The 27,637-nt window shown below is 42.6% G+C and overlaps 22 protein-coding genes across 22 annotated transcripts; 13 read left to right on the top strand and 9 right to left on the bottom strand.

The window, feature by feature from the left end:
- Nucleotides 1–195: 195 nt before the first annotated feature.
- Nucleotides 196–1,515, top strand: EHEL_091560 (uncharacterized protein; the record flags this gene model as incomplete). Its single annotated transcript, XM_003887982.1, has 1 exon — nucleotides 196–1,515. The coding sequence occupies one exon, from the start codon at nucleotides 196–198 to the stop codon at nucleotides 1,513–1,515; it is 1,320 nt and encodes a 439-aa protein (XP_003888031.1).
- A 341-nt stretch (nucleotides 1,516–1,856) lies between these two features.
- EHEL_091570 (protein disulfide isomerase) lies at nucleotides 1,857–3,200 on the top strand (the record flags this gene model as incomplete). Its single annotated transcript, XM_003887983.1, has 1 exon — nucleotides 1,857–3,200. One exon carries the CDS (start codon nucleotides 1,857–1,859, stop codon nucleotides 3,198–3,200), a length of 1,344 nt encoding a protein of 447 aa, XP_003888032.1.
- A 58-nt stretch (nucleotides 3,201–3,258) lies between these two features.
- Nucleotides 3,259–3,720, top strand: EHEL_091580 (uncharacterized protein; the record flags this gene model as incomplete). The annotated part of the gene is made up of 1 exon (XM_003887984.1): nucleotides 3,259–3,720. The coding sequence occupies one exon, from the start codon at nucleotides 3,259–3,261 to the stop codon at nucleotides 3,718–3,720; it is 462 nt and encodes a 153-aa protein (XP_003888033.1).
- A 23-nt stretch (nucleotides 3,721–3,743) lies between these two features.
- On the top strand, nucleotides 3,744–4,133 carry EHEL_091590 (uncharacterized protein; the record flags this gene model as incomplete). Its single annotated transcript, XM_003887985.2, has 1 exon — nucleotides 3,744–4,133. One exon carries the CDS (start codon nucleotides 3,744–3,746, stop codon nucleotides 4,131–4,133), a length of 390 nt encoding a protein of 129 aa, XP_003888034.2.
- Nucleotides 4,134–4,179: 46 nt separating this feature from the next.
- Nucleotides 4,180–4,800, bottom strand: EHEL_091600 (Yip1 interacting factor; the record flags this gene model as incomplete). Its single annotated transcript, XM_003887986.1, has 1 exon — nucleotides 4,180–4,800. One exon carries the CDS (start codon nucleotides 4,798–4,800, stop codon nucleotides 4,180–4,182), a length of 621 nt encoding a protein of 206 aa, XP_003888035.1.
- Nucleotides 4,801–4,877: 77 nt separating this feature from the next.
- Nucleotides 4,878–6,347, bottom strand: EHEL_091610 (ribosomal biogenesis protein; the record flags this gene model as incomplete). Its single annotated transcript, XM_003887987.1, has 1 exon — nucleotides 4,878–6,347. One exon carries the CDS (start codon nucleotides 6,345–6,347, stop codon nucleotides 4,878–4,880), a length of 1,470 nt encoding a protein of 489 aa, XP_003888036.1.
- A 73-nt stretch (nucleotides 6,348–6,420) lies between these two features.
- EHEL_091620 (translation factor) lies at nucleotides 6,421–7,434 on the bottom strand (the record flags this gene model as incomplete). Its single annotated transcript, XM_003887988.1, has 1 exon — nucleotides 6,421–7,434. The coding sequence occupies one exon, from the start codon at nucleotides 7,432–7,434 to the stop codon at nucleotides 6,421–6,423; it is 1,014 nt and encodes a 337-aa protein (XP_003888037.1).
- A 61-nt stretch (nucleotides 7,435–7,495) lies between these two features.
- EHEL_091625 (transcription factor TFIIH complex subunit Tfb5) lies at nucleotides 7,496–7,693 on the top strand (the record flags this gene model as incomplete). The annotated part of the gene is made up of 1 exon (XM_059743544.1): nucleotides 7,496–7,693. The coding sequence occupies one exon, from the start codon at nucleotides 7,496–7,498 to the stop codon at nucleotides 7,691–7,693; it is 198 nt and encodes a 65-aa protein (XP_059599527.1).
- A 48-nt stretch (nucleotides 7,694–7,741) lies between these two features.
- On the top strand, nucleotides 7,742–9,436 carry EHEL_091630 (DNA repair flap endonuclease; the record flags this gene model as incomplete). The annotated part of the gene is made up of 1 exon (XM_003887989.1): nucleotides 7,742–9,436. The coding sequence occupies one exon, from the start codon at nucleotides 7,742–7,744 to the stop codon at nucleotides 9,434–9,436; it is 1,695 nt and encodes a 564-aa protein (XP_003888038.1).
- Nucleotides 9,437–9,508: 72 nt separating this feature from the next.
- EHEL_091640 (uncharacterized protein) lies at nucleotides 9,509–10,471 on the top strand (the record flags this gene model as incomplete). The annotated part of the gene is made up of 1 exon (XM_003887990.1): nucleotides 9,509–10,471. The coding sequence occupies one exon, from the start codon at nucleotides 9,509–9,511 to the stop codon at nucleotides 10,469–10,471; it is 963 nt and encodes a 320-aa protein (XP_003888039.1).
- An 88-nt stretch (nucleotides 10,472–10,559) lies between these two features.
- On the top strand, nucleotides 10,560–12,029 carry EHEL_091650 (ATP-dependent RNA helicase; the record flags this gene model as incomplete). Its single annotated transcript, XM_003887991.1, has 1 exon — nucleotides 10,560–12,029. One exon carries the CDS (start codon nucleotides 10,560–10,562, stop codon nucleotides 12,027–12,029), a length of 1,470 nt encoding a protein of 489 aa, XP_003888040.1.
- Nucleotides 12,030–12,108: 79 nt separating this feature from the next.
- EHEL_091660 (autoantigen NGP-1) lies at nucleotides 12,109–13,350 on the bottom strand (the record flags this gene model as incomplete). The annotated part of the gene is made up of 1 exon (XM_003887992.1): nucleotides 12,109–13,350. The coding sequence occupies one exon, from the start codon at nucleotides 13,348–13,350 to the stop codon at nucleotides 12,109–12,111; it is 1,242 nt and encodes a 413-aa protein (XP_003888041.1).
- Nucleotides 13,351–13,456: 106 nt separating this feature from the next.
- On the bottom strand, nucleotides 13,457–14,416 carry EHEL_091670 (uncharacterized protein; the record flags this gene model as incomplete). The annotated part of the gene is made up of 1 exon (XM_003887993.1): nucleotides 13,457–14,416. The coding sequence occupies one exon, from the start codon at nucleotides 14,414–14,416 to the stop codon at nucleotides 13,457–13,459; it is 960 nt and encodes a 319-aa protein (XP_003888042.1).
- Nucleotides 14,417–14,734: 318 nt separating this feature from the next.
- EHEL_091680 (uncharacterized protein) lies at nucleotides 14,735–17,320 on the top strand (the record flags this gene model as incomplete). Its single annotated transcript, XM_003887994.1, has 1 exon — nucleotides 14,735–17,320. One exon carries the CDS (start codon nucleotides 14,735–14,737, stop codon nucleotides 17,318–17,320), a length of 2,586 nt encoding a protein of 861 aa, XP_003888043.1.
- A 57-nt stretch (nucleotides 17,321–17,377) lies between these two features.
- EHEL_091690 (asparaginyl-tRNA synthetase) lies at nucleotides 17,378–18,733 on the bottom strand (the record flags this gene model as incomplete). Its single annotated transcript, XM_003887995.1, has 1 exon — nucleotides 17,378–18,733. One exon carries the CDS (start codon nucleotides 18,731–18,733, stop codon nucleotides 17,378–17,380), a length of 1,356 nt encoding a protein of 451 aa, XP_003888044.1.
- Nucleotides 18,734–18,889: 156 nt separating this feature from the next.
- EHEL_091700 (Ndc80p-complex mitotic spindle protein) lies at nucleotides 18,890–20,200 on the top strand (the record flags this gene model as incomplete). The annotated part of the gene is made up of 1 exon (XM_003887996.1): nucleotides 18,890–20,200. One exon carries the CDS (start codon nucleotides 18,890–18,892, stop codon nucleotides 20,198–20,200), a length of 1,311 nt encoding a protein of 436 aa, XP_003888045.1.
- A 38-nt stretch (nucleotides 20,201–20,238) lies between these two features.
- Nucleotides 20,239–20,493, top strand: EHEL_091710 (uncharacterized protein; the record flags this gene model as incomplete). Its single annotated transcript, XM_003887997.1, has 1 exon — nucleotides 20,239–20,493. One exon carries the CDS (start codon nucleotides 20,239–20,241, stop codon nucleotides 20,491–20,493), a length of 255 nt encoding a protein of 84 aa, XP_003888046.1.
- A 209-nt stretch (nucleotides 20,494–20,702) lies between these two features.
- EHEL_091720 (vacuole import and degradation protein) lies at nucleotides 20,703–22,433 on the top strand (the record flags this gene model as incomplete). Its single annotated transcript, XM_003887998.1, has 1 exon — nucleotides 20,703–22,433. The coding sequence occupies one exon, from the start codon at nucleotides 20,703–20,705 to the stop codon at nucleotides 22,431–22,433; it is 1,731 nt and encodes a 576-aa protein (XP_003888047.1).
- A 64-nt stretch (nucleotides 22,434–22,497) lies between these two features.
- EHEL_091730 (NADPH cytochrome p450 reductase) lies at nucleotides 22,498–23,661 on the top strand (the record flags this gene model as incomplete). Its single annotated transcript, XM_003887999.1, has 1 exon — nucleotides 22,498–23,661. One exon carries the CDS (start codon nucleotides 22,498–22,500, stop codon nucleotides 23,659–23,661), a length of 1,164 nt encoding a protein of 387 aa, XP_003888048.1.
- Nucleotides 23,662–23,708: 47 nt separating this feature from the next.
- EHEL_091740 (uncharacterized protein) lies at nucleotides 23,709–24,950 on the bottom strand (the record flags this gene model as incomplete). The annotated part of the gene is made up of 1 exon (XM_003888000.1): nucleotides 23,709–24,950. The coding sequence occupies one exon, from the start codon at nucleotides 24,948–24,950 to the stop codon at nucleotides 23,709–23,711; it is 1,242 nt and encodes a 413-aa protein (XP_003888049.1).
- A 58-nt stretch (nucleotides 24,951–25,008) lies between these two features.
- EHEL_091750 (Cdc73-like RNA polymerase II accessory factor) lies at nucleotides 25,009–25,824 on the bottom strand (the record flags this gene model as incomplete). Its single annotated transcript, XM_003888001.1, has 1 exon — nucleotides 25,009–25,824. One exon carries the CDS (start codon nucleotides 25,822–25,824, stop codon nucleotides 25,009–25,011), a length of 816 nt encoding a protein of 271 aa, XP_003888050.1.
- Nucleotides 25,825–25,940: 116 nt separating this feature from the next.
- Nucleotides 25,941–27,608, bottom strand: EHEL_091760 (uncharacterized protein; the record flags this gene model as incomplete). The annotated part of the gene is made up of 1 exon (XM_003888002.1): nucleotides 25,941–27,608. One exon carries the CDS (start codon nucleotides 27,606–27,608, stop codon nucleotides 25,941–25,943), a length of 1,668 nt encoding a protein of 555 aa, XP_003888051.1.
- Between the last annotated feature and the right edge of the window lie 29 nt (nucleotides 27,609–27,637).

The following is a 27,637-nucleotide window of genomic DNA, read 5'->3' on the forward strand; positions in this document are numbered from 1 at the left end:
TTGGGAGGCAAGATGGATTGCTGCTCCTGTCTCTGCTCCTGCCTGTTGTTGGGGGTGGATTTCTTAGATGCGATTGGGTAGTGAGTGATGTTGCAGATGTGTGATATACTCTGTGAACTGCTATAATCGAGATGTTCGTCATCATCTCCATATGGAAATTTTCTGTCATGTATAATCGATCGAGGATGCTAGCCCATGGAAAGTTCTGACAATTCCTTTCAAAAACGTATTGAGAATCTATTCAGAGTTTTGATACAAAGATGTTTGAATGACGACGGACTTCTCGATTTAAAGACTGATATCGAAAAATTTGCTAGTATCTACAAAGACCAGACATCAAATGAACAAAAGGAATCTTTAAATGCATTAGTAAGAGAAATAGACCATTTTATAAGTATAGTGGGTAATTGCAAGATTCAAATACCGGATGTTGCAGCGGAAGAAGAGTTGTTATCAAAAACACTAAACGATATTTTTCCTGAATTACAGAGCGATGATATTAATAGTGCTGCTCGCAAAATATTTAATGATATTTACAATTTAAATGAGGAATTTGGCCATAGTATACTACAAGAAGAAGCTGAAAACTTCTCGGTATCGGATTTTGTTTCAAGAAAAATTCAATCCTTTCAAGATAAACTTAATGAGAAACTAAGTAATTTTGTTGGTCATAATGAAGTTATTGATGCAATATTGGGGTATTATAGAAAACTCAAACCCTCTGACTTATCCCAAAAGGCCCCTACTGGTACTGGTATCATTGAAAGAGTCATTCAAAAGATTAAGGAATTAGGGGTAGGTGGTATACTCATTGGGTTTATTATTGTGTTAGTTATCCAGGGGATTCTCTGGGCCACTGGACAACATGATGGAGTGATCGGGAAGGCATGGAGTACAACATTATATTCAGTGGCAACGATTGGAGCAATGTTATATCTAGTATGGGTTGCTAAAAAAAGTTATAATTCGCTTGATCGTGCTTATAGTGTAATAACGGGAGAGGTTACTCATGGTGGAATAATGGAAGTGCTGACGAACAGAGAAACACTGACGGCGATTGCAAGCATGATACCGATGGTTGTTGGAATTCCGAACATGGGAACCATTCTGAGCAGTATATATGGCTTAACGGTTGCTGCGACTAGTATTGTGATGATATATGTTCATAATCTTTCATTGACTGAAATGAACTTGAAGGAGATAGGTGTAGTTATGGTTGGAAACATTTTGGTGATTTCACTATACCTTATTGGGTATAAGAAGAGTTTTGAAGACGATGGCTATGGACCCAACTATCGAATGCATATCGGAATGATTATATTCGTCTTCCTTCTACTCCTTTTGTCCTTCATTTCGAAAAGAAAGACTAATAACACTACAGAACCCGGGATTAAGTCTCATGTAGTGTTTACGATAACCTTACTAGTTAGTACGTTTGTGTCCTTTGTCGCAGGGCGTGAATACAGACAACTATATGGAGGCGTGAACGGTTACGAGAGTCGCACAGCTGCCTGATAAAGAATGCCATATGAAGCGTTTTTCTATTTATTTGAAATGCTTGAAGTATTCTTGAGGCCATATGCATCAAGAGCTTTTGGACGTTATGAGTTGATATGGGCTGTGCTTATATCTCTTCAGCACTCCTTTCGGCAGTTTATTTTATCTAAGTAGAGGAGCAGCACCACCTGTCTTTTTGTTGAAATAAACAGATCCTGACGGGGTTTTATAATAATCTTTCTTATTCTAGATAAATCTTGGCGGGTTTTTGGGCTTTATATTGGAAATCAAAACAATCCCTGAAAGATGTTTGTCCTTTTGAACTTTATATCGAAAATAAAAGAAGCCCCCCCCCAAGTATGTTTGGCTTTGTGCTTACTATTGCTTTATATGATTATGCAATGGGACGGGAATCCCATGTTCAAGGAAGCCAACTAATTGACAACCTGAAGATTGTCCCGAGTCCATCAATGATTGGAATGCTGAAGGAGATGAAAGGTCTTTTTTCGTATGTATCTGAAAATGAGAAGTTTGACGGGGAAGGTATTGAGGTAAAGCATGACGGGAGGATGTTTGTAGTTCCCAGTACTGAGGATGTTGAGAAGGCTGTAGATGTTCTAAAGAAGTACCCGGCACCAAGCGAAGAGGCCATTAGTGCCATGAGGTCTGGAGACGGAAATGCAGAAGGCCAGCTAGGGAACTTTATTGTGTATTTTTTGGATAGCTCTGGGTATAAGGAAAGTTTGCAAAGAAATAAGGAGGGTTTTGCAGAATTCGTATCTACGGATTTATCTCTTGCGTCTTCGCTAGAGGTCCCTGTTCCTGGGATATATGGGTATAATGCAAATGACAGGCTGTCGTATAAGCTACCTCTGAGTGAAGAAAACATCAAGAGAGTTATTTCTTTATCGAACCTTTCGATTTTTGGGTTTACTTCGCCAGCCAACATTTCGCTGTACAGGTCGCTGAAGGGAACTATCTTTTACATTTTCTTTGACACGAAGAGTGGACCTGAGGCATTGATGGAGTATTTTGGAGTTTTAAATGACTTTAGGTATGATGTTCGGGTGATAATTATCCCGAGGATCAAGGAAAGTGTCGATCTTAGCGAGTATGGGCTTACGGAAGAAAACCTTCCTGGATGCATATCGATCAGTGAAGACGGAGGAAAATATGTCCTAAAGAATGTATCGAGGGAGAGCATTTCTGGATTTGTGAAGGATGTGCTGGATAAGAAGGCTGAGGTATTCTACAAGTCTCAGGACGAGCCTGAAGACAACGATAGCAGGAGTGTAAAGGTTGTTACCAGGAACAATGTTAAGACATATATTGAAGATGCATCCAAGGACAGACTCATAGTGTTTGGTACTGAAAGATGTCCCCACTGCGTCCGAGTCAAGCCTGTTATTGAGAAGCTGGGAGAGATTGTAAGAGACCACGCAAACGATAAGGTATTTGTTGGATATTGTGATGTTGGGATGAACGACATGAATGACTTTGACATCCAATTCGTCCCTACTCTTTTGCTCTATAAGGCTGGAGGGAAGGAGAGTGTTCTATATTCTGGCGGGGAGAGGAATCTTCCAAATCTGGCCGGTTTTATCCGCGAATATGGGGGATTGGGAGTTGATCTGTCTGAGTTCGTGGCGCCTGAGGGTGAGAGGAAGTTCGAGGTGGGAGATGATGCAAGAGCCGAGCTCTGATGAAATTAAATGTAATTCCATCCTAGTACTTTTTTGGACAAAATTCTATCCTACAAAGATGGATGTGCCAAGCATTATTCTTAAGCTTCTAGCAGATGGAATTGTTTATGGGGAATATTACGAGGCCTTGGGTGCACTGAATGAGCTTCTTAGGCCTATACAATATGAGGTGGTTAGGTGGCCTGATGGATCGTGTATTGTGCTAAAAGACAACAGGAGTTTGTGCCAACCTGATGCTAGGGCCAAAGAGATTGAGGAAGTGTTCAGAAGAGTGGCATGTGGGATGCCTGTGTCTGGAGATGTGGTTGATGCACTCATTCGAGAGCGATGGATTGAAAATGTTGATGGAAGCCTTCTGCTAAGTAAAAGATCACTAGTACAGCACACGGACTTTATCTTGGGATTGGAAGGAGGGTATGTGATCTGTGATGTCTGTGGATTTCTAAGTGCCGGGGGAGAAGTCCATGAATTCTGTAAGTCACTTCTGGAAAAGGAAAGAGGCTTAAATGGAGGGGATTGATATTCCATCATCAGTAACCCCGGATGGGGATTCTTGAAGTAGAGTTTCCGTTCAGGATTGATGAAACGCACCCAAGACTTAAGATGGAGGTTGCGATGGAGAGAAAGGAAGACCTGGTGTCATTCAGCATAGAGTATGATATGGATCTTGCAATAGACAATGCTGAGCTTAAGTCCAAGGAAGAAGTCCGAGGACGGTTTATGTATGTCTACAAGTTTGTCAATCTGGACAGTGCAATGGAGTTTATGGAAAACAGCCAGGCAAAGGCACTGGAAGCCAAAAGACTGCTGGATGTGGAAAAAGTAGAAAGGGAAATGGACTCATTTATGGAGAGGTATGAAGCAGGAGAGAAGAGATCCAAGAAGAAGAGGACAATTGTTGTTGGGGAGGATGGGTTCATGAAATATGTTTAGCACCCGTACTGCACTAGAAAGTTTTAGAAGGAAAGAACTTTTATTATTAGGACAGTAAAAATACAATAAACTCTTGGATGATAACTATTCCGAACAGGTAGTATGCCCTTCTCATCCTCTCGACCCCTCTATCCATAACACGCCTCTTCAAGCTTCTACTCAAAAATATAAAGAAGCTTACATAAAGATACACACCGACGATCATCTTTACATACTGTACCTTGTTCAGCTGCAAGATTACAGCAATGACATACTTGTATCCGCTGTATGCTATCACATCAAGTGTGCCTAGGGCCACATCAAAAAAGTATCCGGATGCTCTTGTGAATAGCACACACATGGCTTCGAGGAAAAACAGTCTGGTAAACACAATTCCTAGCCTTTCTGGGCTAAACATGCCTTCGAACCCGAGGAAAAGCGCTCTTACCAAGACGTACGAGACAAAACTCATTATCGGAATATACAGCTCTGGCCTCGCCATCCCTTCATCTTCGCTTGCCCACTCCTTGTTGTTGAATGGAAATAAAATCAGCACAAGCTTCTTTAAGACAAATGTATTGTCTATGTCAAAGTAATTTCGGAAGGGCTTTAAAGACACTCCCCCAAGGCCTTTGTTGGCATATTCCGTGCTCCTTCTGATTGCCTCTCTTCCTATTTCTATTTCCATGGGTATCCAAGTATAGAAGTTCATCAAAGCAAAAATATCTTTAGTGTAATCCCTAGAGATGTAATTTATTAATCGCCTTATCTTCTTTTATTAAATCTCCTTGATGTCTTTTCTGTTTCCTTGACATCATTTCTTGTCAGGTCAAAACTTACTCTCTTGCTGCTCTTCTGAGAGTCACCTTCGTCCTTATTTTTTTTCTCGGAAGCCTTGAACATCTCTTCCTTAGACATGTTCCTAGTTGGCTTTTTATTAGGCCTTGCGTCTCTCTTCGGAATCTCCTTGGGCTGCATATCCTCCTCTTCATCTTCACCTCTTGATATGCCATTTATTCTATCAAACACCCTCTGGATGGCAGTGCTTGTTTTTTCCACCTCCTCATTAGTGCAAAGAGACTGGATCTTTTTTTCAATTAGCGATCTAAGCTCAAGCCCATACTCAGATCCCCGCTCCCTTCCAAAGTAGTCGATCCTTGCCGCAATGGAGCATTTTGTTGCGATGTATCTGCAGATCCTTGCCTTGTCTTTATCCCGTACCCTGGAAACATAGCTAGAAGTGTAGAGAAGCCCGTATTTGGGCGTCTTTTTCCTCATCTTTAGTGATTGGAACAATGACTTCTCTGCTCCAAGAAGCTGGAATGTGGATGCAGGAGCCTTTGCGAGATTCAACAGCCCTCCGGCCTGCGAAATAATTCTCGCACCAAGAACATCACCTAGTATGGCCGCAAGGTTGGGTGCAATGTAGCTCATCTTCTCCTTCAGATACTTGCTGAGGTTTCCTCTGATTTTGATCTTGCCGTCTACAATCTCTATTATCCTTCTCAGGTTAACCATGTCTACTGGAGAAAGCTTCATTCCCATCGAGTTCTTCTTCAGCCTCCTTATCTCGTCAAGCCTTTCCTCGTTTATTCCTGCTACCTCACATCTAGAGCAATCAGGCCCTGCTTCTTCGTTCACAAGATATTTCACAGCTCCAATATATTCATGGTTGTCTTTCAGTAACGTCCCCAGCTCAGGAAACACCCACCCATATATCTCTCTTATCCTCATGGAGTACGAGTTTATGTCCTTGTCCACCTGTTCCAGCAGCATAACCGTATGTATCACAATGAAGTCTTCTCTCTTCACATTGTATTCAACCTTTTCCCTGGAGTATTCGTACGCCAGCCCAAGCACCGTCTGCTTGCCATCGTATTCATCAAGCCTCATGAGCTTTTTGAAATTCCGTCTAACTCCTCTCATTATGTTCTCGCTATCCTTATGCTTGATCCTAAGCCCATCAAGACTCTTCCTCAGAGAAACATCGCAATGCAAAACTTTCACATTGTTGAGCTCAAGAAACCTCTTTAGATCATCGTGGATCTCCCCCTGGGAAAGACATTTCAAATGATCAGACGCCTCGTCAATGCTCCCAAACTTCATCCCAGACTTCAGATTTAGGACTTCCGTGAGCTTGGTGTAATCATCATACGTCGACTTTGACATATCCTCATATTCCTTGAGCTCAAACAGCCCGTATCCTCCGGCATACTCAAATAGCAAGTGTTCCATGGGGTCCAGTACTTCTGCTTTTCTAAGCTTTGAAGACAGCCAAACTCGGAGGGCAAAAAAGCAGTTTAATCAACTATAGCATAATAATGTCATCTGCAGCTCTTTCCAGCCTATCCATAATCGCATATCCCTCCCCGCCGAAATCCACACCAGCAATCAAAATCACATCGCTGGTCTTGTCAAGCCTTCTAAGCCCCTCAAAAAGGTTTCTGCATACCTCTCTCTTGTCATTTCCCATGTTGAAGACATCAACCTTTCTGCCAAGAGGAACCTCAATGTTCATTCCAGAATGCAGCCCAACTCCTATTCTAGCGACGCCAGGATTTGCTTCGATGTACCTGAGAATTCTACTTTCCACCTCTCTTGGCTTTCCTTTGAATAGGACCAGAGGCGATCTCGGAGAGTAATGCTTGTACTTCTGTCCTGGAGACAACACTGCTTCGCCGCTCACAGCCTTGTTTTTCATGACCACCTCGCAGCTAACAGCACTCCTTATGTCCTCAATCCCCACTCCCCCCGGCCTTAACACCTGGATGGCACCGTCTGAATACCACACAACAGTAGATTCTACCCCAACAGGACAGGGCCCTCCATCAATTATCATCCCCACTCTATCTCCAAAATCCTCAACCACATGCTCGACAGTTGTGGGACTTGGCCTTCCACTTACATTGGCAGAAGGTGCTGCTACTGGTGCTCCAAGCTTTTCGATTATTTTTAGTAGCTGTTCGTTCCTGGGCATTCTAACGGCAATGGTGTCAAGCCCTCCCCTAACAACGGGATTCACATTGTCCTTCGACTTGAACAGAAGACTCAGGGGCCCTGGCCAGAACTTGTCCATCAGCTTCTTGTACTCCACAGGAATAGGACCCTCAATAACGTCTTCAAGCATCTTCTCCGAAGAGACATGGACAATAAGCGGGTTGTCTGCAGGCCTTCTCTTGAGCTCAAATATCTTTTCCACTGCACGAGGATTATGGATGCTTGCTGCCAGTCCATACACAGTTTCTGTGGGGACAACCACCACGTCATCAAAGAACTTTACAACTGAATCTATGTCGAGATCCCTTATGCTGACTATCCTCATTTCACCAGGGCCCTTGCTGGAAAATGAAATCGATGTTAAGCATTAAGAACTGGCCCTTGCGATGGTGAAGGCAACAAAAGGCTATTTCCTCAGAACAGAACCCAGTGTGAAGGAAGTGATACTCAAGCTTGGAGAGACGGAGAACTTCATAATAGAGGACATAAATGACACGTGCGTTTTCATCACACCAGAGGCAGCCTCGGACATCAAAGAGCGAGTTGAGCTCATAATGAACAATGCAAAGAATCCGGGGAAGTGAAGGCTTCTCTCGAGTGGAAGGATATGTTATGAGCTTTGCATAGCCCCTATGGGTGTTCGGTCGCTGTGGAGGATTCTCAAGCCTTCTGCAGAAAGGGTTGTGCCGTCTGGAATAAGACTTGCTGTGGACACAAGCATCTGGATATGCCAATATGGACACTTGGGGAGTGACGACATTGTGTACTTTTTTTCCAAAAGAGTCATCAAGCTGCTTTACCATGGAATCCAGCCAGTATTTGTGTTTGACGGAAGAGCTCCGGAGATCAAGCGCCAAGCCATTCTGGAGAGAAGAAAGAGGAGCAACAGGAGCTCGATAGTAGCGGTAGACAGAATGCTTAGAGGCAGGCGCGATGAGGAAAAGGGGCACGATGGGCATAAGCCTGTTATATTTGGAGAGGGTAGATATAACTGGGGAGACTTCTTTGAGTCTGACTCTGATTCATATCTATTTGAGTATGAGACAAGCTCGAGTGAAGATGCTCTTTCTTCTGAGCAGGAGGAGCAGCGTGATGGATTGGAGCCAAGTATAAATTTTGATTTCATTGAGTCTAAAGATTTATCGAGAACACAAAAGCTTAAAAGACTGGTTGAGCTGAGAGGCCGAAGAAAGGAGATAAGAACAAGGGGTGGCACCAACGACCCAGACACTTTTTCACGCCTACAGATTAAGAACCTAAGAACACGGAACCTTATAAGTCACAATATAAAGATTCTGGAGGAGAAAGGATACAAAAGGGTTCACGGGGATTGCAAGTCTGTTTACAAGCTTACAAAGAAGTCTGATGGAAGCAAGAATCCCATAGTGAAGGATATTGATAGACCTGCAGACAGAGAGTCATCCTGGAAGTCAGAATTGTGTATGGATAGTGATTCATCTTCACAGGAGGATGAAATGTGTATAGGTATTGATCAATCCTTGGAACAGTTGGAATCTTATCCAACACTTAAAAGCTTGGTCGATAAGCACAGAGTGTTGGAGGATAGTCCGAAGGAGAAAAATGAAGACACTGAAGGGGCAAACAAAATTGATGCCGAAAGAGTGTCTTCTATAAGCAGTGTGAAGGAAAGGATGATGGGAGGATTCTTTGTTTTGGATGACGGTACTGAATCTTTGCCGGAGAGTTCTGAGAGATGTGTGGAAGAAAGGCATGGTAGCCTCTTCGGAAGTAGAAAGGTCCTTGGTGAGGCAGGGCAAGAGAATCGGGATATTTCTAGGGCACTAAGAATCATCAAGGATGTGCTCGATGTGTTCAACATCTCATATGTGGATGCACCTACGGAGGCGGACTCTCAGTGCGGGTTTATGTGCTATTCCAACATTGTGGATGGAGTGATAACCGAAGACAACGATGTTCTGCTTTATGGTGGAACTATCTTTAGAAACTTCTTTAGAAAAGATAGGGAAATAGAGAAGTACAGCCTGGAGAAGATTGAGGAAGAGCTGAAGCTTGATAGAAAGAACCTGATTGAGCTTTCACATCTTTTAGGAAGCGACTATACACCCGGGGTTAGAGGGATAGGTCCTGTTAAGGCTCTCGATGCGGTCAGAAAGGGAACTGTAAGAGAAGAAGATGTAAAGGTGCTGATGGAACTATACATGAACCCAGTGGCGGCCGATGTGAAGGGCATTTTGGATCCCGTTATAGATAAAGACAAAATAAGAATGTTCTATAAAAATAGTGGGGTAAGCGAAGGAAGGATAGATGGGGTGATGCGGTTTCTCTCCAATCTGAAACTTGCATGATTACTCTGGACGAACGTTTTTGGAAATATTTATATCTGATATAGCGAAAAAAGAAGTCAAAATTGTATCCATATGAAACTAAGGTCGAGAAAAATAAAGAAAAGATGCTTGATCTTTTTAGTTCTTTTATCTAATCTTCTACTGATTCTGTTTTTGAGGCACATGAACAGGATGAATATAACAAATAAGGTAGATATGGGGCGGTTGAAGTGGTTTGGAACAAGCACAATGGTGGTGAGTGGGCTGGAGGCATTTCGGGACGTGCGTTTTTCTGATGCAATCTCGGCAGGAGAACTTATTTCGATAGACATTCTGGACCATGGAGATGCTGTAGACTCAATACTAAGCCGGGTGAACACAGAGGTAAGGGAGGTATTGTTGATTGACGCGAGAAGGCTCCGGGGACTAAACCACTCGACCTTTCCAAGGTTCGAGAGAGAGAAGTTAAACTGTAGTCTTGGGGTAGACTACATTGAAGAACTGGCCAAAGACTTTATCAGAAGAGTAAATAATGGGAGAATCAAGTATCCGCAGGACAACAGCGCTGCAAAGGAATATGTCATAAAGCTGAAATCATTTGTCAAGAAGCAGACCAAAGGAGAGGACAGGAGTGAAATGATAAGATTGGTAAATAAGATGTTTCCAACGATTGACATCTCCTTCTATACATACATAATGATGGTCCTGCTCAACATCCGGGAGATGATTGTGGAAGATTTCCATGCTATCGAGGAGTCCTTCAAATGCAATAAGATTTACTCCATCTCCAACGATAAAATAAACAAGCTCGGAAGAATGATCATGAGAACACGAGCTTTCAGCGACAGAATGCCCAAATGGGATGTGTGTGATGTGTGCTGCAAAGTGTTTACTGGAGAAGGTCGTGCCAGCCTGCAAAAGCTTGTATGCAATGATGTTATATGTAGAAGATGCTTGAAACAGTCGTTTCTGTACTTGTCCGATGATCTCTGTGTGAAGTGCAGAGAAAGATACGACACCCTATCGGATGATATCTCCCAAGATCTATTTGATTAGATCATGTGTATCTTGAGATGAAAATTCACAACCTTTAAAAACCACAAATTTTAATTGAGGTTCAAACAAATGTGCGATAGAAATGCCCATGAAAAGCATGATTGAGGAAGTGAAGAAGGACGGAAAAAGAAATGGAGGGAATTCCCACGAAAAGACTTGGAATAGAAAAGGCCTTTTGCAAGAAAGACATGCTGAGAGGGTACCTTCCAATCGAGGCGAAATTGTGAAGCCTGGAGATGGAGTGGGTGCTAACAGGAGGGGGAGATATGAAAACGGCCTGAGCATCGATGCAAATGAAAAGAAAGCAAGTGCAGAAGACATCATGGCATGCGAAGCTTCTTCGTCGAGTGGAAGTGTAGAAGAAGGCATGAAAAAGTTGCTGTCGAAGGACGTAAGGCCAGCAGAGGGTATTAGGTGGGAGGCATTCGGGCTAAAGCCCTTGCTTCTGAAGAGAATATACAGTATTGGATATGAATTCCCCTCACCCGTCCAAGCAGAATCTATTCCACATGCTCTCAGGGGAAAGAATCTACTGGTTAGATCGAAGAACGGGACTGGAAAAACAGCGTCCTATGTGATTCCTATGCTCAATGCCATAAACCCCGAGGAGCTGAGCATTCAGGGGGTTATACTTGTTCCTATAAGGGAGCTTGCACTACAGATATCAAGGAATGTCAAGAGGCTATCTGAAGGCATGGGGGTGATATCTGTGCCTGTTGTTGGGGGAACAAATATGCAGGATGACATCATAAGGGTATCCAATGGGGTCCATGTGATGGTGGGGACACCAGGGAGGATAGTGGATCTGGTTGAGAAGAAGATTGGAGTGCTCTCAAAGAAGGTTGTGCTTGTGTTTGACGAAGCAGACAAGCTACTTGATGTGACGTTTGGAGAAACAGTCACCAGGCTTCTGGAGCTACTGCCTAAAGAAAGGCAGATATTACTGTACTCAGCAACATTTCCATATTTTGTTACGGGCTTCACCAAGAAATACATGAAGGAGCCACTATGCATAAACTTGATGAAGGAGCTCGCACCCATAGGAATCAGGCAGTTCTACACGCAGGTGAAGCCCTCTGAAAAGCTTCTGTGCCTGAGATCCCTTCTTTTGAAACTGAAGATTAATCAATGTGTGATATTCTGTAACAGCATCAGGACTGTGGAGCTCCTTGCCATGAAGATTACTGGAATGGGGATGCCTTCTTATTTTATTCATTCAAAGATGGCACAGGAGGATAGAAATATAGTGTTCCATAACTTTCTGAAAGGAAAGTGTAAGATTCTAGTTGCAACCGACCTCATCACACGTGGAGTCGATGTCCCAAACACAAACTATGTGATCAACTTCGATGTTCCCAAGTCTCCTGAGTCTTATCTCCATAGGATTGGAAGGGCAGGTAGATTTGGAACACGTGGTGTTGCAATAAGCCTGGTTACGATAGAAGAAAAAGAGATGCTGGCAGATATAGAGACAAAGCTAGGAAAGGAAATATCTCCACTTTCTGACGGAGGTCTAAACCGCTTACATGAAAGTAACATAGACAAGAATCAAGAATAAAAGCAAAATTTTGAGTTTCAATGTCAAGGCATTTACTGGCCTTTTAACGCCATCAAGTAATTATGTCGCTGTAGGCTTTCTATTCTTCGTTATCTCCAACCTCTTCTGTGGGAGGCACGAAGTAGGGGATCTTTCCTCTGACCCAGTCATGAAGAATCATTTTCGAAACCGCATTAACATTGGGCTCCCCTCCCTTTTGCAGCTTGCCGAACTTGACTGCAAGCCTTTCGAGTAAGTCTGCAGAGTCAACAAACTGAACTCTATATGTCTTTGCTATTGAGTCCCTGGCCTTCTCAACTATCATGTCGATGTAATCCTCAGGATTCTCGATGTTTTCAATTCTGACAGCACCTCTAAGAACTGCTTGGTCGTAGTCCGAAATAGGAACAATCCCAGGGCAATCTATAAGGTATATCCCTCTTGTGAGTGCTATATATTGCCACACCTTGGTCTCTCCCGGCACGGGCGCAACCTTGCATACTTCCTTGTTCCTTAAGGTGTTTATTATGCTGCTCTTTCCAGTGTTTGGATACCCCACAAATCCAACGCTCAAGTGCCTCTTCTTATATAGTTTGCTAAGCTGCTTTAACAGTCCTATTAGATTTGCCTTTCCATAGTTCTTCGTTATAGAGTTCGAGTGATATGCTATTGTGGGATGCGACCTCGAGAAGTGCCTTAACCATTTCGCCGTAACCCCTGTGGGAATAAGATCCACTTTGTTCAGGACATACATGAGGTGCTTATGAGGGGCCTCCTCTTTAATGTAGTTTGCTATCTTATCGCACACAGTTCCAAGCGGATCCCTTGCATCAAGAACGTGAATGATGACATCGCTGCTATCCAGAACCTTATATAATTCAAGCCATATCCTATGGCTTTGTCCCTTTACATGATCTTTCTTCACCTCCTTCTTTCTTTCTTTCACCTCCTTGACCTGCTGGGACAGCTCCTCAAGACTACTGTATTGAAGATTGGGTCTCTTCCTTACAGATTTTTTCCCGAAAACCTCTCCAAAGTCTGTGGCCTTCTTCTTCCTTATCCCATCCTCTAGCAAAGAGTAGGGGACCTTCCCTGTTCTAAGAAGCACACTGTATGGACTCTCTATCTTTACCTCCGACCTAAACGCATCCAGTTCTGTGGGAGATATGGTTTTGGTCCCGGTAAACCACTTCCTACTCGGCTCAATCCTTCCAACATCAGCTTTCGAACTCTGGAAAGGCGCATCTTTGATTATCACCCCCCTTGAGTTTTTCTTTGGCTTCCCCGACCTTAGCATCTCAAGATACTTCAGATTCTTCTTGTTGTAGTAATTCTCTCTCATTCTCTGGGATAATTTTTTAATGTCTTAACATTCCAGACAAGGAGATGGGAAAGGCTAGCCGCTCTTACACTCCCAGAGAAAGCCTGCAGAGGAGCAGATGTATTCCTCATAGCCCTGCAAACATACGTCTTGACTTCGAGTTAATATTCATATCGACTATTTGGTCCTCAGTGCTAACAAATATCTTGTCGTTCATCTCAGAAAAGACAGCACCAGTTATCTGCTTATCTGGAAACACCTTAATTCTTTGGCATCTTCTGAAGTCTCTCATATCACAGACAGTCAGAAACGAGAAATGCTCCGTAAAAAACAACAGATCTAGGGAGTTCTTCAAGGAAAACTTCACGTTCCGGACAGCTCCTCGGTGGCTGTCCTTCTGCTTGCTTTCAAATCTATGAAGGATGTTATCGCTTCTTATGTCCCATATGCATACATACCCATCCTGCGTTCCAACGGCAAACGCAGAAGACATGCTGTTCCACGATACACTAAATCCTCCATCCTCTGTACTTTTTAATTTTTTGACAAGTTTATAGTTGTCGTTGTCAATGGAGTAAAGAAACACATCGTTGGAGTCTCCCACAACAACCAGGAACTTGTTGTCTGGGCTAATCCCACAGCTATTGACCTGTGCTATGTGATTTATGCACCCGCTACTCTGAAGCTCCATTGTAAATATCTTTAGAGTTCTGTCATTGTTGCATATGAAGATTCTGTTGTTGTTTATGCATATATTATTGTTAATCGACGAGCTAACAACTTGAGAAAGAACCTCATTGGTAACAAGGTTCTTGATCTTAAGATGGCCTCTGGAGCCGCCCACTGCTAGAAAGTCGTCCTTCAAGCATATGGATGTGGGAAAGAAGTCCACGCCCTCGTATATGGTCCTGATCTTGTTTTCACGAGGATTGTAGGAAACTACATTGCATGCCCTAGGGAAAACCAGGGATTCGCCCTTGACCTTGATCATGTCCTTGAGCTGCCAGTGCTGCGAAGTTACTCCAAAGTCGCATGTTTTCTGAATACCATTAACTAAATTAGAGACCTCCCGAGTTTCTTGTGACATTTGTTTATTTAGTTGGTGATGCAAGACTTTCAAGGACATCTAGTTTGACGAGACTTTGAGAGCTCTGTCATCTTTTACATGGGGAGATGGGCTATCCCCGAAAGCACCTCCAGCTCAAACATTGTTCAGAAACTCCTCAAGCTGTAGTATCTGAATTCCTTCTAGGCTGTCATTGTTTAATATAAACTTTCTTACCATTTCCTTGGCTTCCTCCGTAACAAGGGAAGCCTCCTCAATAACCTCCACCTTACTACTGTAGTCCATTGAGGGCATTTCTTTGGATTCTTATGAGTTGAAGAGTGAAATTTCCAATCCCTAATGCCTTCTGGCTGGAATGCTAAAGACCTTTCTCTTCTAGCAGTGGAGATCTCCAGGGTATACGGAATCAGTCATGAGGAGATAGTGTCCATGGACCTCAAAAGAGGAACGAAAATATGCTACACTCGAGCGAACGGGTCAGAAGTGACACTCGACTATTTGTGGGAACATGATGAGGAAGATCTCAAAACAAGGTTCAAGCTATGTCTGATAGAGACGCGACTAAAAAGCTGCACAGACAGTGCTGCAAATAGCCTCCTTCTACTTTTTCCCACTGCGTCCAAGGAGAATCAGATTACGATATTTGCAATATTCTACAAGCTTGCTACAAAATACAAAGTGTATGATGAAAAGATACTTTATGAATGCAGGACACATATACACATAGCAGCCTTTCGACAGGCCATTTTGAAGATATTGATAGCATACTCTTTTTCCAGGCCAGACCTCATTTTTAGGGTATTCACGTATGAAGAGGCTATGGAGATGAATCTCTTCAATCCTAAGAGCTTAAGTCTGGAGGATCCAAACTCGATAAGTATTGTGAGAAGACTGTTTTCAAATATGGACAGGACTTCGTTCAGACACTCAAAAAGAATACTTAGAGATATGGATGAGAGGTTTTTTCTGTACCTGCCGGACGAACTCAGTAGCAAAGGATATTCGCATCTTCGGGAGCTAATTAGGGAACTCCCCCCTACAAAAGTTCAGGCGATTGGCAGGATGGTTTCAAGAAAGTCTACCGTAGGGCTGTTTCTGCACCCAGAGATAGACGATGCCCACAAGTTCTTTGCCCATAAAGATATAGAGGTCAGGATTGAATCACTCAGGCACATCAAGGATGTCAGGGTGATGAAAGAATTTTTAGAGGTTAATCAATTTATCTATAGCAGAAGCATGCTGAAGTTATTGTCTAGATACTTCCAGATATGGCTCAAAAAAAGAGCATCTAAGGATCATGAGCTTAAGACGATGTATGCTGAGACCATACACCCGATGCTTCAAAGCAGAAATACATCTAGAAGGTTACTTGGGGTATACCTCATGGAGTCACTAGTATCAGAGGGTATTGTTGAATTTTCGGGATGGGCCCAACTACTATTTGACCCTGACTATGAGATAAGGAAGATTGGATGCAAGTACAGTGAGGGGGTGTCCCTAGAGCTCAGTGAAATATGTACCCGGATAGAAAGTTACCAGCCATATGATATTCACGGATGCATAGAGTACATGAAGAATAACCGATCAGATCAGTTTCTTGGCACTCTGAAGGAGATCTTTGACAATAAAGTAGGTTCCATTGTGAATGGGAAAGGTACGGAAGAGATTGCGATACACGGGTTTCTAAGCCTGTTTTCAGAAATGAGATATGACATTGGAGCCTGTGTGGATGTGGTTTACAAATACTGCTTTGAGAGGCTTTCAAATACTATTTATGAACAAGAGGATGACAGGCTTGTAGCCTGCAGTAAAAACATGAATGAGTGCTGCAATTATTATTACAGAATGGCATTGGATGGTGACAAGAGCTCCTCTTGGAGGCTAGTACAAGCGCTCTTACACATAAACCACTTGGGTGTCATATTACAGGTATCTCAGTATCTGAATGGAGTACTCAAGAGCGGAACTCTTGGAGAACGTGAAATACTACAGATAATGGATGCATCGTTCAACAGAATCAAGAGTTGCAAGGTTGTTTCGAGAAAAAGTGGAGGAATGCCTTTAATTTTCGTAGCAGTCCTTAAAAACTATCCATTGATTATTGATGGCATCCTAGAGAGGCTACTCGAGCTTACTGGTGGGGATGAGAGTACTGTTAAAATTCACTGCTTGAACGTCCTCAGTAAAGTTATTGGAGACGGGTGCCTGAGCCCAAGAATGTCTTTTCGGATGACTGAGTTGTTTAGGCTGACCTTTAAATGCAGCAGATCCAGCCTTTGGGCTATAAGAAATGTAGGGATAGAGATGTTTTCACATCTAGCTCGAAAAGTGTTTGTACAGGACTCGGTGTGCATTGTCTCAATGGCTCATAAGGAGCTCAGAAGCTTGCTTTACAAGGAGCTTGATTCTTGTTATGGCAAAGGGGACAATACTTTGGCGTTTCTTATCCTTCATCTGTATGGAAGGATAAAGAGGCTGGACGAAGAGGAAATGAAAGTAATCCGAAGATTTTCAGGTAAGAGTGGGATGATCGGGCTAAAATCAAAGAGGATTTGTGAGGGAAAGGAATGGATAAGGCCTAAACACCCAGAAGGTCGGATGGCGTTTGATGAGAAGCTAGGGGAAGGAGAAATACTTTTAAGGCTATTAATACTTCTGGATTCTGAACACACTGAGGAGAGAAAGATGGCTGAACATTACGTCAAAAGCACATATAATCTGTCTTTATACTCTGAAGAGTATCTCAAACATCATATAGCCAAAAGGATTTGCAGTATTGGATACAGAGAAGCTGCAGTTCAGAAGCTTAAGAAGTACAGCTTAAATGTAGAGGAATCCCTAAACTGCTTTTTTAGAGACTCTCCCTCAAACGAGCGATTTGATTTGGGATATGATGTCTTTCTCATGCAGAAGTACAAAAACTAAGAGAATTGACCCTTTACCTACTATTATTTAATTAAAGGTGAAACTGCAAACTAGTCCTCAGGGTTGGCACCTTGAGACCTTTCTTGGATAAAGAGTTGCCTCATCAACATTTTCATACTTCATAAGGCCCATCAGGAACCTTTCAAAACCAAGGCCATATCCTCCATGTTTGCACGGGCCGAATCTTGCCATGTCGAGATACCAGTAATATGGGTCAATGCTTATGTTTTCCCTTTTGAATCCTTCAATCAGGTCTTCATAGGTGTCCTGTCTCATAGACCCACCAAGAATTTCTCCAATTCCTGGGAACAGAAGATCAGTACTCTCTGTCAGATTCTTGTTGTCTTCATCCCTTCTCATATAGAAAGGCTTGTGCTCTACAAGAAAATGTGTTAAAAACACAGGGCACCCATCGCCGATAACTTCAATAAGATATCTCTCTGCAGCATCGGGAATATCATCCCCAAGCTCAAAGTCTGTGCCGTCTTCCTTCTTACACCCCTTGCTTCTTAATAACTCAATAGCCTCGGAGTATTTAACCCTTTTGAACGGGGCTTCTGGAACCTTATGAAACTCAAAGTTAGGAAACACCTTCAGGATATCTTCCTTCATTTCCTCATAGAATCTTTTCATCGAGTATGATACCAAGGCCTCCACAGACGATATGAGCCCGTTCAGGTCAATATCTGCAAGCTCTGCCTCAACATGGGTGTACTCACTCAAGTGCCTTCGCGTCCTGCTTTTCTCTGCCCGATAAGATGGCATGATACAGTAAGCACGATGGGAAACAGGCACCACCGTCTCAAGGTAGAGCTGAGAAGACTGCGTCAAGTAGGCATCAGCTCCATAGTAATCCAGCTTGAAAAGCGTGCTTCCACCCTCCACCTGGGTTTGGACCATTGTGGGTGGAGTAATCTCTGTGTACTCTTTCTCAAAGTAGAAGTCTCTTATAATCTTCAGAAGATGGCTTCTCGCCTTAAGAAACAGCTGGCGCCTCTTTGTTCTGAGAGCCAGATGGCCGTTTGTGAGTATGGCATTTACTGAAGACTCCTCGTTCAATGGAAAAGAAGGTGCTATGGACTGGTTGTATATCTCGATTCCTTCAACATGTATCTCAAACTCATGGGAATCCTTCTTCCCAAAGTTTTTTGTCACCGTCCCATAAACAGTCATGGATGTGCACATAGTCAGATGCATCTTCTTCTGATACACACACTTCACTGTCTTGTAGTGTGCATACAGATCGATGAATGTTATGGCAGACTGCGATCTTACATTTGAAACCCATCCAAAAGTTCGAATTTTCTGCCCTATGTTTTCCTTGGTTATCTTTGATAGCTCAATGTTCTTGTATTCAGAGACATCCAGTCTTGTGATCTGATCCTCAATTTCTTTTTCGACCTTCTCGGACATTGGGGCTTTCCACCAAGGCCTTTTTGAGTAAATCTACAGTGCAAATGGCATCCCAGCCCATCTTTGTCTATTTAGCAAATATTTTGCCTCTTGCATTGGGATATTGGCATAGGATAAAAAATTTAAGGTCTAAAGTTCTGGAAACTTTCCCCATCGATGCAGAAGAGGAATGTTTATGCAGTCCCGGATCTTCCGGTTAAGGAAATAATGCAGTACTTCAGTGAGATGGAAATAAACATCAAAGCAAGCGATATTCTTAAGCCAACACCCCAGTCGACTCAAAGGATATATGAGATATTGCTTGAGGTGTACTGTGGGATCAGGACGTCTGACATGGTGCCCCGAATGGAGAACACGGAAATGTTTGAGGAGTCCTTGTCATACCTTCTTCTACAGAAGAGGATGTCGAGCTTTCTTAGAAGAATAGGCATTGACAATTTTGGGCTCAAGGACCTTGCACCTGATTCAAAAAGGCTCATTGGGATTCTGAGTGTAATAGTGAACTTTTCGATGTTCAGAGACAACAAAAGGCATGTGTACGAAAGAGTGTGCCAAATGAATGATGAGAAACTACTTCTTCGGAACGAGATAGATGAGAAGGTTCACAATGCAAAGAAAGAGCTCGAGAGGTGCGAAAGAGACGCAAAGAAAAGTGTGGAAGAGGCAAAGGAGATCGAGAGGGAGATATCTGTGCTCGAGTCTGAGCTCAAGGATTTCTACAAGCACCAGAGGGCCTTGGTCCAGGAAACTGAGAGGGTCAAGGCGGAAAGGAACGAATGCAGCGATAAGCTAAGCTCTCTGAGATTGATGCTGCTCAATCTCAATCAAGAGATAACATGTCTGAAGACTCAGGTCGTGAGTGACCCAACAAAGCTCATGGAGTTGCTTGACGAGATGAGATGCCTAATTTCCAAGGAAAATGAAATAATGAGAGGGCTAGAGGCAAAGAGAATAAGTCTAAAGGAAAGGATCGAGTTTATGGAATTGATAAAAGAGGATACGATGAAAGCAATCACACTGTCTCTCTCCAACAAGGAGGCAGACAAAGCCATCGATAGGACAAACAGGGAGATATCTGAGCTAGAGGTTCAGATAAAGAATCTTGATTCTGGTATTAATGCCCTGAAAATTCGCCTGAATCATGTTAACAGGCAGATTTCGCACATTGAGTCTAAGATATTTAACCTTCAGGATAACGACAAAAGGTGCTCAGAAGAAATATCTGCAAAGCTTGAGAAGCTCAAGAACAACTATGGGATTGTTTCTGACGAAAGAAACTCCATAAGAAGAAAGATTGAGGAGAATGTGCGGTTAACAAAGAATATTGAGTACGAGCTTGTAAAGAAGAGAAACGAACACATAAACGACATAACTGCAATCCAGTCGGCACTTTGCAGACTGAAGGATGATGTCTTCAACTACTTTGCAGAGGCAAAAGGAGTGATTGATAAGTCTATGTCCAGCTGAAGGCTGCGTTTTATTAGGGAGAATTTTGATCCCTCAAGATGCTTCCGGAGTCTGTCAATAGCCTCTATAAAAGCCTTAAGGCTGTGATTCTTCAGTTTAAGTCTCCAGCATTTGGAAGTTACTTTCTCAAGAAGGCCAGAGATGAATACGATAGCATCAATGCCAAGTTCTGTGAAAAGAAGGACGAAAAGGCCATTGAGAAGTATCTTAAAGAACAGGGAGAGCTATTGGAGATCCTCAAAAGACAGACGACAATCTACAACATGTTCTACGACGATTCAAGTGCGATATAACCATTCTTATATAGGAGGTGCTGGCGAGGAGTGCTATTTACAGCATGATAGAGTAAGTTCTAGAATGAAATGCCATAAATAGACACAGGGGGAGGGACTGCTTGAATTAATAGCTGATGCAGCGTGTCCATGGATTTCCGATAATAAAAGTCTATTCTACCAGATGCCTTTTGACTGAGAGATACATATAGAGCGAATTTCTGTAACCCATGGTTCTTGGCAGGATAAAGAAGATGCTATCGAATGTAAAAAAGAAGGAACTGTCTGGGGATTTATACTGTGGGAGGGAGCACCTAATGAGTGGGTGCGAGATATCCGTGTCGGAGTCGGAGCTTTCATTTGTATCCAAGAAAAGTAAGATGCAATTCAAGCTTAGCGAGATTATGTCAGTTGGGCATGACAACAAAGCCTTATGGTTTATTCATGGGCAAAGGAAGTACCTCTTTACGAGCAGTGAAAGTCTAGATGCTCTCTACAAGGGCATAGTACCTCTCATAAAGAAAGTCAAAACTCTTTATAGAAAAAAAGCGGTGTACTCAAGATATAACACAGTTTCAGGAAGATTTGAAGAAGCTGAAGGGCAGGTTGAAGTGTTTATTGTCGAGGATGAGGTATTTCTGATCAGGATAGAGACAAGAGAAGATGTTATACATTTCGAAGAGATAAGAACGGAGACGCAGTACTATATGGACCAGAAAAACGCAACATTTGTATGGTCTGTGATGGAGAACGGGGTTTTCCACACGTTTTCATTGAAGTTCACAGACAATGTTGACTTCCTTGAGTTTCTCAGCAAGTACATTGGATGTCTCTATAGAAATGTTAACCACGAGAGGAAGGGAGACGAGGAAGCAGAAAAATATTTTGAAAAGATGGAGATGGAAAACTACAATCCTGACGTGTCTGAGGATTCCGAAGAGGCTGAAGAGTATGCGAGCTGCGATGACGATGAGCTTGAAAACCATTTTGGAGAGGCAGACGAGAAGAACAAGCATCTTGTTGTGGGAGATGAGATGGCCTTTATCACAAGAGGAAGATCTGTGGGGGTGTTCAAGAACACGAATGATGGCTTGGAATTCAAGGCAAACATCAAGGATGTGCTGGATGACGATGTGGAAAAGATAATCACGCATGACAACTGCTCCTCATTAATTTACTTAGACAAGAGCGAAAGAGATAAGTTACACAAGCTTGATGTGGAGAGAGGAGAGGTTATCGAGACATGGGATGTTCAAAGAAATGTCAACGACTACTTTGATTCACAAAAACTGGTTGACACCGGGTCTCTTATTGGGCTCTCTGATTACTCCGTGTTTAGAATTGACCCGAGAGCAAAGGTTAAGGTTGTTGAGTCGAAAGATTACAAAACAAAAAACAGCTTTAACTGTGGAATGGCTACAAGCTCTGGACATGTTGTCACAGCGGGGAAGGGGGGAGATTTGAGGCTTTATGACAAGATCGACAAAAGAGCGAAGTCCCTTCTTCCGGGATTTGGGGATGAAATCAAGTACATAGATGTCACAAGCAATGGCAAGCATATTATCTGCACGTGCAAAAACTACCTAATGCTGACAACTGTACCAGGAGACTACAAGCAGCCTGTCGGAAAGAATAAGCCAGTTCCAAAAAGACTCCAGTTGAAGCCCGAGCATTTGGCATACATCAATGAGGAAATAGACTTTACGCCTGCAAAATTCAGCACCGACGCATCAGAGAGCAGCATAATAACAAGCACGGGGAGCTATGTGGTTAAATGGAATCTGGACGACGTACTCAATGGGAGGCTGTATTCATACCAGCTCGCCAAATGTAGTGACCTAGTTGTTGCAGACAACTTTGAGTTTGGAGAAGATAGCAATGTCATTGTGACCATGCCTGATGACATAAGAAAAGTCAATGTTCGCAATCTTAAGAAGCCTGGAAGGAAGATGTGGGGATGAGGGTGTATTTATGATAAATAAATGTTTTTGATATTCATTTGGAAAGGATTTGATCACCCCGAGCATGGCTCTTAATCCTGTCAAGTTTGAGTACAATGAAAACTACACAAGAAGTATGCCAAGAACTTTCAACAAGGCCGAGGTAGTGCTTACCGATACGGAGTGCACCCCTCGAAAGTTTGTGTTTCCCTGTACTGAAAGCATTGAGTACCGTACAGCCAGAATAGTCGAGGTTGAGAAGCTCGGTGCCAGTTGGAGAGATGTTTATCGTATAAAGTTCGATGAGAAGCTTCATTTTAAGCCGGGAGATTCTATTGGAATGCTGTGTCCCAATAGCGACGACTTAGTGGACGAAATCATGGAGATTCTTGGGGTCAGGGATTCTGGATGCCAAATAAAAAGGCCTGGTAAGAATCCATTCAGCTACACGGGGACCATCAGGGACTTTTTCAAATACTACTTCGACTTCACGGGTCTTCCGAAGAAGTCCTTACTGGCCAACTTGGCAAGAAGCTGCACGGAAACGAATCGCAAGTACATTGAGTACATGTGCTCCAAAGAGGGGGTAGTAGACTACCTTGGCATTGGAAAGAAGTGGAACAACATTATTGATATTATAAAGACCTTTGGGTGTAAGCCCACGCTAGAGGAAATTGTAGGGGAGTGCGAGATAGTAAAGCCCAGATACTTTTCACTGATAAATAAGATCGGAAGGGAGTCTGAGATTCTTGTTGGCATAACAAGTAAGACCTTCGAGGGGTTTGTGAGATATGGCCACGTCTCTGACTTTATAGTTAGGTCTAAGGTGGAGGAGGTTGAACTGTGCTTAAGAACAAATCTCCTTTTCAGAATGGACTACAGTAGCAGAAAGCTGCTGGCCATATGCACAGGAACAGGAATAGCGCCTTTTATATCATTTGCATCCAATCTCCAGTCGCACCAAAGCATCTGGATCATATACGGATTCAGGAACGATGAAGATGACATTTCCAAGCTAATAGAGCCCAACAAGAGAATAAAGATCACGGGAGTCAAGTCTAGCACAGGAGCTTATGTCACAGACTATCTAATGGAAAGGATTGATGAGGTTAGAGAGTATGCTGATGGGGAGTGTACTGTCTATGCATGCGGGAAGATGGAGATTCAGAAGCGGATCTTTGAGATATTCAGAAACGAGCTTCCTTATATTGTAGAAGCCAAGCGGTTGGTTTTTGATCAATGGGGATAAGACCCTGTGTCTTATTACTGCGGCTTGAAAATTCAACCATAGAGCTTTTATTTATTCAGAGGATACCCAGCAGTCTTTGAGATAGTACCTATCGCTATTGCCAAGATGAAGATGGCGATAGAGAGTATGATAACAAACATATTATACCCTCCAGTTACCTTTTCTGCCCCAACATAGCCATCCAACGAGGAAAAACAAACCTGCTCATTCATAAAGCCCACTCCTGTTATTGGTACATCATACACTTTCCTTTTCTTACTTAAGACACATTTATCAAACACGTAGATATAGCCATCGGCTGTTCCAACAGCAGTTCGCTGGCCCTCACATGACATTGTGGTGATCTTTGGAATGTTATAAACCTTCTCATGGTCTCCCTGGAAATACAGGCTGGAATCTTTCCCTTTCAGATAGTAAACAAGCATCCCGTTAACATAATCTATTCCTCCGATCTTCTTTTCATAAGAATACTTTTTTGAGTTATATACAAAATTGTATCTCTCGTCCTCGTGCACAATCTTATGAGCCAATCCAGCAGTTATAAAAAAACCCTCCCAGTTACTGACTATGTCTGATTTTCCTTCTTCTCTTTTCAAGACAATCCTCCCATCTTTTCTGAAAGGCCTGTATATATATTCTTCGTGTGATTCATCACTGAGCAAGGATCCATTTGCCTTCTTTCTTTTTCTTTCTGGCTTCAATAAGTCGTCTAATGAGTCTGGCGTGTTGATTACATCGTAGAAGCCATATAGCTTTTTATCGCTGATCACATACAAATCCTTAACAAAGATTTGTGAGGACACCTTTTTTTTCATTTTCTTAACAAGTGTTATGCCAGATCCATTAAATCTAAGAAGATAAAAGAACTCTTCTCCACAGGCAGTGAGATACAGCTCTGGCCTCTTTTCCTCGCCTTTAAGGTCATTATCAGCATCTCTACTGCAAATACCTGAGGCATTGCATCCAGTTTCATCTAGGCTGGAAGATTCATTCTGAGTATCCTTTGGGTTCTCCTGGCTCTTGGTAGGCGAAACAACGCTTGCCTCCTCGTCGTACTCATCCCATGACATGTCGTCTTCATCTACTTGGTGAAATTCGTCCGAGGTGCTGCAAACAGCCACATTTACAATGATATCCTCTGTGGAATAATAGCACACCTCCTTAAGGTCCTTCCCTTCTAGAACCTTGACTCCGTTGCTCTTTCCAAACTCTTTTTCTCCACCACCACCTCCTGCAATGACGAATCCATCTTTCACTCGTAATGTAAATACAGGAAAGGAAAGTCTCATTTAATGGGTTAATAAAAGACGAACAAAAATCCCAAAATACCTTTAATCCACTTCTATCTCACATCCCTAGAATACAATCTCTAATTCTCTCTCTTATTGAGCCGAGACTGGACCTGTCCACTCTCCCATCATGAATTTCAACACCAGCAGCATTGTAGTTCTTCATGTAAAGACTGCCCGGAGTACCCCTCCTGAAAAAGTAGAATGTTGGTATGGTGTTGAATATTTCTCCTACGTCTTTTATGTTCCATCTACTCACCTGCCACTTGGTTCCATCAAGAAATATACACACAACTCTTTTCCAGTCCTCAGACGTGAATCTTGCCACGTCATCCACTGCAGTAAGCTTGTGCCCATCAATGCTTAGCTCCACCTTCTCAACCTCACTAATCTTGATCCCATCGGCACATCTACCCTCTTCAAAAAATTCTTCGATATTACTCAGGTTTACAGGAGAAGAAACAGACTGAGGAACTATGACATAGTAGACCGTTGGCCTATTTTCGCCTTCTTTCTTGCAAAGATCACTCAGATAATTGTAGTCTCGAAATCCGATGTATCTGAAATCCGGTCCATCAATCTTCGCCTGAGCAGTCGTCTCCTTGAAGTTTTCTATCTCTTCCACAATAATCTTCTGGTCTGTATAATATATCTTTCCTATTCCGCTTTCCCTACACAGTGTCATATATACAGTGTACTTTTTATCTTTGTTCAGCAAATAGAACAGAACTTGCTCAAACGTATATTCCTTTGTCTCTGTTCCCTTAAATTTAATAGTCTTCTTGGGAGAAACCTTCTTCCCACCGATTGTTATTTCGTCTGGGCCCATTTCACATGCATCGGGCTCCCTAAGCGCTCTCTTCAGCAGATCCATTCAAAAGGGCACTTTTGAAGAGCTTTTTATTCAAGGCCTTCTAAGAAATACCTTAGGCTCCTTCCATAGTCAAACCAAAGTACTTTATTGGCAGTAGTGGATGAATGATCCTTGCATCATGCTCCACTTCTCAGGCTTTTGTTAACAAAGTAATCATCCAAGACCTCTCCATCAACAACCCCACGGTCCTTCAGTTCCAGAACACGAGGATGGAGTGCATCTAGATTAAAGGGCGGATCAGCAAATAGGTTGCTAAGAAGTCTCACAAATGTAACGGCTTCCTTTTTGTCCCGGGGAGTAAATGTAAACAGAAAGGATAGGTCAAAAATGTACTTGTGGACCATAAAGTATCTTATCAAGTCCAATGCCATAAACTTCGGCCCACTGTTGATTAGCATCCTTATTTCCTCTTCAACCTTGTCGTTATCATCAATGCTTGGATTCTGAAGATTGTCTAAAATGTGTGGGTATGCATATTGGTGCTCGTCCTTAACCTTGTTGAGCATCGATTTGACACCCTCTGTATTGATTCTTGAGTATATTCTAAATTCCTTAGCAGAAACAAAATTCTTGTTAATGAAATCGACAATGTCATCCCTGAACTCGTCTCGAAGTCTGTTTTCCCTCAGGAACTTTTCTGCAACCTCATAGACGTTTTCGTTGTTATTGAACGAAAGGGTGTAGTACTTGTTTTCTAGCTCAACCTGGAATGTATTATCATAGGGCTTGGATCCTTCTCCTTTGCCAAGGAGAATCCACTCTCCGTTTATTTCTTGATACACATTCCCATTAGCAGCCTTGAACTTCTGTCCGTCAGACACAAACTCCCCGTCCTTTAATAGGGATCCCTGCTCATTCCTCATTTCCTCAATGGCCTTTCTTGCTTCGGATGAAGGATTCGAGGAGTACACATACAACCTCCCATCACTTCCTCCAACATACACTTTATCATTCCACCCAAACCCGGCCCAGCAAGACGTCACAGGTATAGATAAACTCTGAATTGGCTTGAGACTTTCGTCAAATATAATAGCCGTCCCATTCTCCCCAGTACATATAACTAGGCCTTTGCCGTCACAGGTATAGGAAAATATGCTATACATAAAATTCTTCGTAGAATAATGCTTCAGGATCCTTCCATCCAATGATACCTTGAGAACTATCCCTTCATTGTCGATGGAAAAGATGTTCTCGTTCAAAACAGCAACTCCTCTGACATATGAAAGATGATGGTTAAATGTTCTAGTCAGAACTCCATTCTTAAAAATCCGGATCAATTTATCACTACACCCAGTCACAATGGTATTTTCATTAATAAACTTGGCACACCAAACAACTGTGGGGTGCGGCATCTTCTGCACTATCCCACCCTTGTCGTTGTTCATTTGTCTTGGCTCCCAAACAATCACTGTGCAATCCCATGAGCTAGAGACAATAAAATCTCCCATCGTGTCTAAACAGCATACATTCGAAGAATGGCCTTTTAAGAACCCCACAGGCACCACCTTTGTACCTTCTTCCTTGTGTCCATCCCTAAGCTGGCACTCGTCCAAAGAATATACAACTATGCTTCCATTCTGGCATCCTGCAAATAGGAACCCGCCTCCAATCGCAACACAGTTGACATATCCCTGCCCAGGCTCAATCTCTGTATACCAGCCAAAATCATGCCCACACACTCTTATCTTTCCTTCCCTTCCTCCACTAACAACTATATCATCCTTCACAAGAAGTGTTTTCACATCAGAAGTGCTTATCTTTTCAATTCTCTCTATTCCAATCATCCTGCCAGGGTACAAAAAGGTACATTTAA

This window comes from Encephalitozoon hellem, chromosome IX, assembly GCF_000277815.2.
Source record: "Encephalitozoon hellem ATCC 50504 chromosome IX, complete sequence".
Taxonomy (NCBI): Eukaryota; Fungi; Microsporidia; family Unikaryonidae; genus Encephalitozoon; species Encephalitozoon hellem.